The sequence below is a fragment of the Mytilus trossulus genome, chromosome 9, assembly GCF_036588685.1.
Source record: "Mytilus trossulus isolate FHL-02 chromosome 9, PNRI_Mtr1.1.1.hap1, whole genome shotgun sequence".
Classification (NCBI taxonomy): domain Eukaryota; kingdom Metazoa; phylum Mollusca; class Bivalvia; order Mytilida; family Mytilidae; genus Mytilus; species Mytilus trossulus.
This window is the reverse complement of record NC_086381.1, coordinates 3,983,203-3,996,228: the sequence shown is the minus strand read 5'-3', so window position 1 is coordinate 3,996,228 and position 13,026 is coordinate 3,983,203. Positions and strand designations below refer to the sequence as shown.

The 13,026-nt window shown below is 34.7% G+C and overlaps 1 protein-coding gene across 1 annotated transcript in view; it reads left to right on the top strand.

The window, feature by feature from the left end:
• The window catches only part of LOC134683486 (uncharacterized), a 124,225-nt gene that overhangs the window by 14,131 nt on the left and 97,068 nt on the right, over positions 1 to 13,026 (top strand). Inside the window, exons 9-13 of the mRNA XM_063542796.1 lie at positions 4,191 to 4,542; positions 8,569 to 8,878; positions 9,691 to 9,811; positions 11,803 to 12,027; positions 12,556 to 12,765. Coding sequence (XP_063398866.1) covers positions 4,191 to 4,542; positions 8,569 to 8,878; positions 9,691 to 9,811; positions 11,803 to 12,027; positions 12,556 to 12,765 — 1,218 coding nt within the window. The remainder of the gene's footprint in view (positions 1 to 4,190; positions 4,543 to 8,568; positions 8,879 to 9,690; positions 9,812 to 11,802; positions 12,028 to 12,555; positions 12,766 to 13,026) is intronic.

Sequence of the window (13,026 nt, the reverse complement as noted above, 5' to 3'; positions counted from 1 at the left end):
GGAATCTGTAGTTTTGACCGAACTTTGAATTGTTTGTTGTATTTTAGGGATCTGTAGTTTTATCCGAACCTTGAATTGTTTGTTGTATTTTAGGGGTCTGTAGTTTTGACCGAACCTTGAATTGTTAGTTGTATTTTAGGGATCTTTGGTATTGACGGAACCTTGATTTGTTTGTTGTATTTTAGGGATCTGTAGTTTTGACGGAACCTTGATTTGTTAGTTGTATTTTAGGGATCTGTAGTTTTGACGGAACCTTGATTTGTTCGTTGTATTTTAGGGATCTGTAGTTTTGACGGAACCTTGATTTGTTTGTTGTATTTTAGGGTCCGTAGTTTTGACCGAACCTTGAATTGTTAGTTGTATTTTAGGGATCTTTGGTATTGACGGAACCTTGATTTGTTTGTTGTATTTTAGGGATCTGTAGTTTTGACGGAACCTTGATTTGTTCGTTGTATTTTAGGGATCTGTAGTTTTGACGGAACCTTGATTTGTTCGTTGTATTTTAGGGATCTGTAGTTTTGACGGAACCTTGAATTGTTTGTTGTATTTTAGGGATCTGTAGTTTTGACGGAACCTTGATTTGTTAGTTGTATTTTAGGGATCTTTGGTATTGACGGAACCTTGAATTGTTTGTTGTATTTTAGGGATCTGTAGTTTTGACCGAACCTTGATTTGTTTGTTGTATTTTAGGGATCTGTAGTTTTGACGGAACCTTGATTTGTTTGTTGTATTTTAGGGATCTGTAGTTTTGACCGAACCTTGATTTGTTAGTTGTATTTTAGGGATCTGTAGTTTTGACGGAACCTTGATTTGTTAGTTGTATTTTAGGGATCTTTGGTATTGACGGAACCTTGAATTGTTTGTTGTATTTTAGGGATCTGTAGTTTTGACCGAACCTTGATTTGTTAGTTGTATTTTAGGGATCTGTAGTTTTGACGGAACCTTGAATTGTTAGTTGTATTTTAGGGATCTGTAGTTTTGACGGAACCTTGAATTGTTTGTTGTATTTTAGGGATCTGTAGTTTTGACGGAACCTTGATTTGTTTGTTGTATTTTAGGGATCTGTAGTTTTGACGGAACCTTGAATTGTTAGTTGTATTTTAGGGATCTGTAGTTTTGACGGAACCTTGAATTGTTAGTTGTATTTTAGGGATCTGTAGTTTTGACGGAACCTTGAATTGTTAGTTGTATTTTAGGGATCTGTAGTTTTGACGGAACCTTGAATTGTTAGTTGTATTTTAGGGATCTGTAGTTTTGACGGAACCTTGAATTGTTTGTTGTATTTTAGGGATCTGTAGTTTTGACGGAACCTTGATTTGTTTGTTGTATTTTAGGGATCTGTAGTTTTGACGGAACCTTGATTTGTTAGTTGTATTTTAGGGATCTGTAGTTTTGACGGAACCTTGATTTGTTAGTTGTATTTTAGGGATCTGTAGTTTTGACGGAACCTTGAATTGTTAGTTGTATTTTAGGGATCTGTAGTTTTGACGGAACCTTGAATTGTTAGTTGTATTTTAGGGATCTGTAGTTTTGACGGAACCTTGAATTGTTTGTTGTATTTTAGGGATCTGTAGTTTTGACGGAACCTTGATTTGTTTGTTGTATTTTAGGGGTCCGTAGTTTTGACCGAACCTTGAATTGTTAGTTGTATTTTAGGGATCTTTGGTATTGACGGAACCTTGATTTGTTTGTTGTATTTTAGGGATCTGTAGTTTTGACGGAACCTTGATTTGTTCGTTGTATTTTAGGGATCTGTAGTTTTGACGGAACCTTGATTTGTTCGTTGTATTTTAGGGATCTGTAGTTTTGACGGAACCTTGAATTGTTTGTTGTATTTTAGGGATCTGTAGTTTTGACGGAACCTTGATTTGTTAGTTGTATTTTAGGGATCTTTGGTATTGACGGAACCTTGAATTGTTTGTTGTATTTTAGGGATCTGTAGTTTTGACCGAACCTTGATTTGTTTGTTGTATTTTAGGGATCTGTAGTTTTGACGGAACCTTGATTTGTTTGTTGTATTTTAGGGATCTGTAGTTTTGACGGAACCTTGATTTGTTAGTTGTATTTTAGGGATCTGTAGTTTTGACGGAACCTTGATTTGTTAGTTGTATTTTAGGGATCTTTGGTATTGACGGAACCTTGAATTGTTTGTTGTATTTTAGGGATCTGTAGTTTTGACCGAACCTTGATTTGTTAGTTGTATTTTAGGGGTCTGTAGTTTTGACGGAACCTTGAATTGTTAGTTGTATTTTAGGGATCTGTAGTTTTGACGGAACCTTGAATTGTTAGTTGTATTTTAGGGATCTGTAGTTTTGACGGAACCTTGAATTGTTAGTTGTATTTTAGGGATCTGTAGTTTTGACGGAACCTTGAATTGTTAGTTGTATTTTAGGGATCTGTAGTTTTGACGGAACCTTGAATTGTTTGTTGTATTTTAGGGATCTGTAGTTTTGACGGAACCTTGATTTGTTTGTTGTATTTTAGGGATCTGTAGTTTTGACGGAACCTTGATTTGTTAGTTGTATTTTTGGGATCTGTAGTTTTGACGGAACTTTGATTTGTTAGTTGTATTTTAGGGATCTGTAGTTTTGACGGAACCTTGAATTGTTAGTTGTATTTTAGGGATCTGTAGTTTTGACGGAACCTTGAATTGTTAGTTGTATTTTAGGGATCTGTAGTTTTGACGGAACCTTGAATTGTTAGTTGTATTTTAGGGATATGTAGTTTTGACGGAACCTTGAATTGTTAGTTGTATTTTAGGGATCTGTAGTTTTGACGGAACCTTGAATTGTTTGTTGTATTTTAGGGATCTGTAGTTTTGACGGAACCTTGATTTGTTTGTTGTATTTTAGGGGTCCGTAGTTTTGACCGAACCTTGAATTGTTAGTTGTATTTTAGGGATCTTTGGTATTGACGGAACCTTGATTTGTTTGTTGTATTTTAGGGATCTGTAGTTTTGACGGAACCTTGATTTGTTCGTTGTATTTTAGGGATCTGTAGTTTTGACGGAACCTTGATTTGTTCGTTGTATTTTAGGGATCTGTAGTTTTGACGGAACCTTGAATTGTTTGTTGTATTTTAGGGATCTGTAGTTTTGACGGAACCTTGATTTGTTAGTTGTATTTTAGGGATCTTTGGTATTGACGGAACCTTGAATTGTTTGTTGTATTTTAGGGATCTGTAGTTTTGACCGAACCTTGATTTGTTTGTTGTATTTTAGGGATCTGTAGTTTTGACGGAACCTTGATTTGTTTGTTGTATTTTAGGGATCTGTAGTTTTGACGGAACCTTGATTTGTTAGTTGTATTTTAGGGATCTGTAGTTTTGACGGAACCTTGATTTGTTAGTTGTATTTTAGGGATCTTTGGTATTGACGGAACCTTGAATTGTTTGTTGTATTTTAGGGATCTGTAGTTTTGACCGAACCTTGATTTGTTAGTTGTATTTTAGGGGTCTGTAGTTTTGACGGAACCTTGAATTGTTAGTTGTATTTTAGGGATCTGTAGTTTTGACGGAACCTTGAATTGTTAGTTGTATTTTAGGGATCTGTAGTTTTGACGGAACCTTGATTTGTTTGTTGTATTTTAGGGATCTGTAGTTTTGACCGAACCTTGATTTGTTAGTTGTATTTTTGGGATCTGTAGTTTTGACGGAACTTTGAATTGTTAGTTGTATTTTAGGGATCTGTAGTTTTGACGGAACCTTGAATTGTTAGTTGTATTTTAGGGATCTGTAGTTTTGACGGAACCTTGAATTGTTAGTTGTATTTTAGGGATCTGTAGTTTTGACGGAACCTTGAATTGTTAGTTGTATTTTAGGGATCTGTAGTTTTGACGGAACCTTGATTTGTTTGTTGTATTTTAGGGATCTGTAGTTTTGACCGAACCTTGAATTGTTAGTTGTATTTTAGGGATCTGTAGTTTTGACGGAACCTTGAATTGTTAGTTGTATTTTAGGGATCTGTAGTTTTGACGGAACCTTGAATTGTTTGTTGTATTTTAGGGATCTGTAGTTTTGACGGAACCTTGATTTGTTTGTTGTATTTTAGGGATCTGTAGTTTTGACGGAACCTTGATTTGTTTGTTGTATTTTAGGGATCTGTAGTTTTGACGGAACCTTGAATTGTTTATTGTATTTTAGGGGTCTGTAGTTTTGACCGAACCTAGCTTGAATTGTTTGTTGTATTTTAGGGATCTGTAGTTTTGACGGAACCTGGAATGTATTCCCTACATCTTATTGCCTACGATAAAGCTGGAAATTTTAAAATAGGCAGAAATCTTTTCCTGTATGATGACAAGTCTGTGGTGGATATCCAGGGCAATCAGCCGACATACTGTTCAACTGCTTCTAAAAATACATCATACACTTGGATTACTATGGATACAAACCAGGTCAAGGTCGATTGGAAAGATAGATTTATAAATACCAGACATAAAAATAATAAATGGTTGAACCTTGTAGAGACATATGCACCAAATAAAATTATGGTGTATGAAGATTTGTATGGAGACAGAAATAATGTTCAAATAAATAATGTGCACGGTAAGATTTTATAGGATGTAACAGGATTCATTAGGGCAGAACAATAAATAATGTGCACGGTAAGATTTAGGATGTAATAGGACTCATTAGGGCGGAACAATAATTAATAATGTGCACGGTAAGATTTTATAGGATGTAACAGGACTCATTAGGGCGGAACAATAATTAATAATGTGCACGGTAAGATTTAGGATGTAAGAGGACTCATTAGGGCGGAACAATAATTAATAATGTGCACGGTAAGATTAAGGATGTAACAGGATTCTTTAGGGCGGAACAATAATTAATAATGTGCACGGTAAGATTTAGTATGTAACAGGATTCATTAGGGCGGAACAATAATTAATAATGTGCACGGTAAGATTAAGGATGTAACAGGATTCTTTAGGGCGGAACAATAATTAATAATGTGCACGGTAAGATTTAGTATGTAACAGGACTCATTAGGGCGGAACAATAATTAATAATGTGCACGGTAAGATTAAGGATGTAACAGGATTCATTAGGGCGGAACAATAATTAATAATGTGCACGGTAAGATTTAGTATGTAACAGGATTCATTAGGGCGGAACAATAATTAATAATGTGCACGGTAAGATTTAGTATGTAACAGGATTCATTAGGACGGAACAATAATTAATAATGTGCACGGTAAGATTTAGGATGTAACAGGACATATTAGGGCGGAACAATAATTAATAATGTGCACGGTAAGATTGAGGATGTAACGGGATTCATTAGGGCGGAACAATAATTAATAATGTGCACGGTAAGATTAAGGATGTAACAGGATTCATTAGGGCGGAACAATAATTAATAATGTGCACGGTAAGATTTAGGATGTAACAGGACTCATTAGGGCGGAACAATAATTAATAATGTGCACGGTAAGATTTAGGATGTAAGAGGACTCATTAGTTCGGAACAATAATTAATAATGTGCACGGTAAGATTTAGGATGTAACAGGATTCATTAGGACGGAACAATAATTAATAATGTGCACGGTAAGATTTAGGATGTAACAGGACTCATTAGGGCGGAACAATAATTAATAATGTGCACGGTAAGATTTAGGATGTAAGAGGATTCATTAAGGCGGAACAATAATTAATAATGTGCACGGTAAGATTTAGGATGTAAGAGGACTCATTAGGGCGGAACAAAAATTTTATGTGCACGGTAAGATTTAGGATGTAACAGGATTCATAAGGGCGGAACAATAATTAATAATGTGCATGGTAAGATTTAGGATGTAAGAGGACTCATTAGGGCGGAACAATAATTAATAATGTGCACGGTAAGATTTAGGATGAAACAGGATTCATTAGGGCGGAACAATAATTAATAATGTGCATGGTAAAATTTAGGATGTAACAGGGCTCATTAGGGCGGAACAATAATTAATAATGTGCACGGTAAGATTAAGGATGTAACAGGATTCATTAGGGCGGAACAATAATTAATAATGTGCACGGTAAGATTTAGGATGTAACAGGACTCATTAGGGCGGAACAATAATTAATAATGTGCACGGTAAGATTTAGGATGTAACAGGGCTCATTAGGGCGGAACAATAATTAATAATGTGCACGGTAAGATTAAGGATGTAACAGGATTCATTAGGGCGGAACAATAATTAATAATGTGCACGGTAAGATTTAGGATGTAACAGGACTCATTAGGGCGGAACAATAATTAATAATGTGCACGGTAAGATTTAGGATGTAACAGGATTCATTAGGGCGGAACAATAATTAATAATGTGCACGGTAAGATTTAGGATGTAACAGGATTCATTAGGGCGGAACAATAATTAATAATGTGCACGGTAAGATTAAGGATGTAACAGGATTCTTTAGGGCGGAACAATAATTAATAATGTGCACGGTAAGATTTAGTATGTAACAGGATTCATTAGGGCGGAACAATAATTAATAATGTGCACGGTAAGATTAAGGATGTAACAGGATTCTTTAGGGCGGAACAATAATTAATAATGTGCACGGTAAGATTTAGTATGTAACAGGATTCATTAGGGCGGAACAATAATTAATAATGTGCACGGTAAGATTAAGGATGTAACAGGATTCATTAGGGCGGAACAATAATTAATAATGTGCACGGTAAGATTTAGTATGTAACAGGATTCATTAGGGCGGAACAATAATTAATAGTGTGCACGGTAAGATTTAGGATGTAACGGGATTCATTAGGGCGGAACAATAATTAATAATGTGCACGGTAAGATTTAGGATGTAACAGGATTCATTAGGGCGGAACAATAATTAATAATGTGCACGGTAAGATTTAGGATGTAACAGGACTCATTAGGGCGGAACAATAATTAATAATGTGCACGGTAAGATTTAGGATGTAAGAGGACTCATTAGTTCGGAACAATAATTAATAATGTGCACGGTAAGATTTAGGATGTAACAGGATTCATTAGGACGGAACAATAATTAATAATGTGCACGGTAAGATTTAGGATGTAACAGGACTCATTAGGGCGGAACAATAATTAATAATGTGCACGGTAAGATTTAGGATGTAAGAGGATTCATTAAGGCGGAACAATAATTAATAATGTGCACGGTAAGATTTAGGATGTAAGAGGACTCATTAGGGCGGAACAATAATTAATAATGTGCACGGTAAGATTTAGGATGTAACAGGATTCATAAGGGCGGAACAATAATTAATAATGTGCACGGTAAGATTTAGGATGTAACAGGAGTCATTAGGGCGGAACAATAATTAATAATGTGCACGGTAAGATTTAGGATGAAACAGGATTCATTAGGGCGGAACAATAATTAATAATGTGCATGGTAAAATTTAGGATGTAACAGGGCTCATTAGGGCGGAACAATAATTAATAATGTGCACGGTAAGATTAAGGATGTAACAGGATTCATTAGGGCGGAACAATAATTAATAATGTGCACGGTAAGATTTAGGATGTAACAGGACTCATTAGGGCGGAACAATAATTAATAATGTGCACGGTAAGATTTAGGATGTAACAGGATTCATTAGGGCGGAACAATAATTAATAAAACTGTATAAGAGATATGGTTGTACACGGTAGGATTTAGGATGTAACAGGATATATTAGGGCGGAACAATAAATAATGTGCACGGTAAGATTTAGGATGTAACAGGATTCATTAGGGCGGAACAATAATTATTAAAACTGTATAAGAGATATGGTTGTACACGGTAAGATTTAGGATGTAACAGGATTCATTAGGGCGGAACAATAAATAATGTGCACGGTAAGATTTAGGATCTAACAGGATTCATTAGGGCGGAACAATAAATAATGTACACGGTAAGATTTAGGATGTAACAGGATTCATTAGGGCGGAACAATAATAAATAATGTGCACGGTAAGATTTAGGATGTAACAGGATTCATTAGGGCAGAACAATAAATAATGTGCACGGTAAGATTTAGGATGTAACAGGATTCATTAGGGCGGAATAATAATAATAATAATATGGTTATATCTTAAAAACTTCTAAATTTAGTTTTATTACCACACCTTTTAAACTGTAGTCTATTTGTTATGGATGTACTTTGCTGGTTTTTTTTAAATTATAATCATAAGGAAAGATTAGACAAATACAATTTGCAAATTCCAGTAAACATTTAAATCTTTGCTGATCATATTTGCAATATTTAACAAGATATAACTATTGGATGCTAACTGAATACTGATGTGAGTTTTAAATGCTTTGACAGTATATTTATATTTGGTACAGTTGCAGCCACTACTTGATCCTCATATTATAGTTTTAGATCTTAAACAATGTATTTGGCATAACTTTTTGGAATTTGGGTCCACAATAGTCTTCAACTTTGTACTTGTTTGGCTTTATAACTATTTGGATGAGAGCGTCACTGATGAGTCTTATGTAGATGAAACGCGCGTCTGGCGTATTAAATTATAAGTCTGGTACCTTTGATAACTATTTGTATGTCAGTTAAATTTTTTATTTCGAAGTGTTTTAATTTCAGCCATTGTTGATTTCCAAGTATCATACCAGGTTGACAGTAGTGACTCAATAACCACAAATGTCAAGGATTCACGACCTTTCACCTCTGTCTCCAATATATATAACCAGTATGATATCCTGACATTAGACTGGGCTGATGGAGACCAACTGACCACTACAGTTAAAGCTATTGATATAATGGACAAGACTAACCAAGAAACAATCGTGGTATACAGAGATGCCACGCCCCCTATTGTAGAAAATATATGGTTAACAAAGAGTAACCGATTGAATGTTAGTGTCCAAAATTTGGAGGATTTTACAAAAATAACGTACGTAAAGTAAAGTATGCCCTAATACCGCCGCCACTTTAAGTTTGATGTACTGTTAATTTTATGATTCCCTCATCTTAAAAGCGACATCCATGTGTAACTCTGAACCATCTTTTTGCATTCTTGTCTTTTAGCGTTTTTAAGACAGTTCTGTCATTGCGTAATACATTCAACGATAACAAACCAAAACACCATGACACAAACAAAAAACAACGAACAGACGGCAAAAGTTGACACTAAATAAAAAAAAAAAAAAGAAAAACGAACACACACAAAAACACGATTTCATCTCAGGTACTTCGGAAAGGATGCATACCCTACTTTACATGTGGTAAAAATTTTCCGTTAATGTCTAATTGATAAGCTCAGATTATACATTAATCTAAAAAAAACAGATGTGTTGCATTGCACAAAATTGAGTCTTCTTGTAAAGTTCGTGATATTGCTATAACAGAAAATAAAAAAAAGTGAGGAATGATTTCCGTGATAGAAGGCTTCTGCTTACAAGCTATAAAGCTTTTACATCAAGAGTTCCAAGCGGCAATTTTGAAAGTTTTATGGTCGCCACTACACGTTGGTTGCCTGTTTCGGGACGTGAAATAGATGAGCACAGACATGCTTTGTTAATACAGAACCCATGACATTGGATTTTAAAATTTATCACATTGCGAGGTAGTATAACTTAAACGGATATATCAACTAGGCAAGCTTATAGTGCATTTTTGGTCTATAGGATAGAATGGGAAGCCTATGGATGTACACAGATGCTTGGACTCTGTGTAAATTGTATCATTTTATATATTTCTCTGCAGGATTGAATGGGAGGCCTATGATGTACACAGTGGCTTGGACTGTGTGTATTGGAGATTATATGACAGTAAGACAGGAGTTCTCCATGGACATGAAGATATAATAGCTCAGGGTCATTCTTCTGTAAGTTATAACTTAATACATTTATATATTAGGACATTACACTAGAGTTCTCTATGTACATGCGTATATCATAACTCAGGAGAATACCACTGTGAGCTTGAACAAGGAGGGAATCACATTTGAATTATCTATCTATATAAAGATCAAAGAACTAGGGGGACAGGTTACTGTAAATTATAATCCAGGACTATTGTTGGTAGAAAATGTCTCTGGGGTCTCCACTGACTATAATATATACTATCTTGCTGTATTCGTGATGACATAGAATATTCACGTAGAAGGAATTTCATGTGAGGTCTCTTATATATTAAGGAGATGCAACGGTAAGTTCATATGAAATTTGTTAAGCAAAAAATTACACTTGAGCTCTTAAATTCACAGAATTATAATCAATTACGTACATAGCAGTGCTCATTTATCACACACATTGTGTTGGAATTTACATTTGGGTCTTAATGACCAGCAACTAAAGAGAATTTTGCTTTTGCAAGTAATAATTAGAAAGTAAAAATTACAAAAATAATGAACTCGGAGGAAAATACAAAACGGAAAGTCCCTAATCAAATGGAAAATAAAAATATTAAATGATAAAACACATCAAACGAATGGACAACAACTGTCATATTCCTGACTTGAAACACTAAGGATTTTCTTATCCCAGGTATAGATTACCTTAGCCGCATTTGGCACAACTTTTTGGAATTTTGGATCCTCAATGCTCTTCAACGTTTTACTTGTTTGGCTTAATAAATATTTTGGTATGAGCGTCACTGATGATTCTTATGCAGACGAAACGCGCGTCTGGCGTACTAAATTATAATCCTGGTAGCTTTGATAACTTTAACACCACTGGGTCGATGCCACTGCTGGTGGACGTTTCGTCCCCGAGGGTATCACCAGTCCAGTAGTCAACACTCCGATGTTGACATGAATATCAATAATGTGGTAATTTTTTAAATTTCCTGTTTACAAAACTTTGAATTTTTCGAAACACTAAGGATTTTCTTATCCCAGGCATAGATTACCGTAGCCGCATTTGGCACAACTTTTTGGAATTTTGGATCCTTAATGCTCTTCAACTTTTTTTCTTGTTTGGCTTTATAAATATTTTGGTATGAACGTCACTGATGAGTCTTATGTAGACGAAACGCGCGTCTGGCGTACTAAATTATAATCCCGGTAGCTTTGATAACTTTAACACCACTGGGTCGATGCCACTGCTGGTGGACGTTTCGTCCCCGAGGGTATCACCAGCCTAGTAGTCAACACTCCGATGTTGACATGAATATCAATAATGTGGTAATTTTTTTAATTTCCTGTTTACAAAACTTTGAATTTTTCGAAACACTAAGGATTTTCTTATCCCAGGTATAGATTACCTTAGCCGCATTTGGCACAACTTTTTGAATTTTGGATCCTCAATGCTCTTCAACTTTTTACTTGTTTGGCTTTATAAATATTTTGGTATGAGCGTCACTGATGATTCTTATGTAGACGAAACGCGCGTCTGGCGTACTAAATTATAATCCTGGTACCTTTGACAATTGTTAAACCTCTCAACTGTATGATACTTGCATATACTTTCATTTAATTATTGACAGCAATGTGAGAGCAAGACAATAAAGGTAAAAAAGTAAATAAAAAATCGAAGTGGGAGAGCATTTTGAGTAAAATTCCAAACAAGCGCCCAAATACGGTGAAAGTGTTATATGCCTAGTGATAGTGATTATTTGAAGTATACTATTCAGTACAGTGCCACAATATTGTATTCATAGTTCAACGAAAAAAGTAATGTGCCTATAAAATGATCCATCGGACTTTATTTTATAGTATAACAAAATATCAACATATGTGTAAAAAAATTATTTTAAATTCCAGTTTGTGTCGTTTGTGGTGGTAATTATAGTTATTTAGTTTGAGAAGGGAATGGACCAGGTATAGGGTAGTTAAATAACATTCATATTACTTAAAAATGTGCTTTGTTATTTCAGAATTTGACACATTGTAAGGATAAATACAGTGATTATGCAAGGGGAGCAAACTGTTACTGTACACCATTCCAGGGATGTTTCCATCGTCATTTTCAAATTAAACCAGAAATAAAACAGCACGGAGGACTGATATTAAATAAAGATAAAGGAACACATGAATATGATTATTTTATAGAAATATCTGTAACCAGTATTGCTAATTTAACCACTGTTCTGACCAAAAAGGTTGGTATTCATAACGTGTCCACTATTCTAACCAAATAGTTTTGTGTTTGTCTGTCACAAGTATTGCTTATTTAACAATTGCTCTGACAAGAAGGATTGGTATATTTCTGTCACTATTGTGGCTTATCGGGCCAGATTTCTGGTCAGACAGATTTGTATCTATCTATAACTTGTCTTTCTAAAATACATCTTATCTGACGAAAGATTTGTTGTGCCTATCCGTCATTAATATTGATAACACTACTACTGTTTTTGGCAATCATGTTTAGTATCCATTCGTCATTAGTGTCAATATGGCAATAATCAGACCAAAGATCTGAACAGATATTAGGAACGGTTGGTTTATGTATGTATATTATACTAAATTTGGTAATCATACCTATGTTTTGAGCAGATTGTTTGGAATCTACCGATCGCTACCATAGTACATGGTGATATTGGTCTGAATATATACCGGTATGCTGTCTATAGATTTGTTTATATTATATAACTGCTTTATTTTTCATTCATTCAAACATATCTTTTTAGATAACAGTAGACATAAGTCCACCACACCCAGGAGCTGTCCACGATGGACAACCAGGAAACCCAGAAATAGACTACCAACAAGGAATGGACCTTCATGCTTACTGGGACCAGTTCTTTGACAGAGAGAGTGGCGTGTTTTTCTATCAGTATATAGTAAAAACAACCTGTGCTGATAAGACTGATTTTGTTGTGGATGGTTCAAATCCAAATGTAATTCACATTAAACACAGCTCATCATAATTTTTAATATTAAAGACTGCTAATTCCTTAGATCAGTTGGCACTATTCAAACATAACTAAACAAATAATAGTTAGTTCCAGTTTAAATTGATCTAAATTACTATATTATAAATCGTTTTTCGAAATTTTAATTTGTTATCAATATTTGTTATACCCATATTCGTATTCAATAGAAAAGTAAAATCACCAAAATACTCCTGGGAAAATTCAAAACGAAAAGTCTGAAATCAA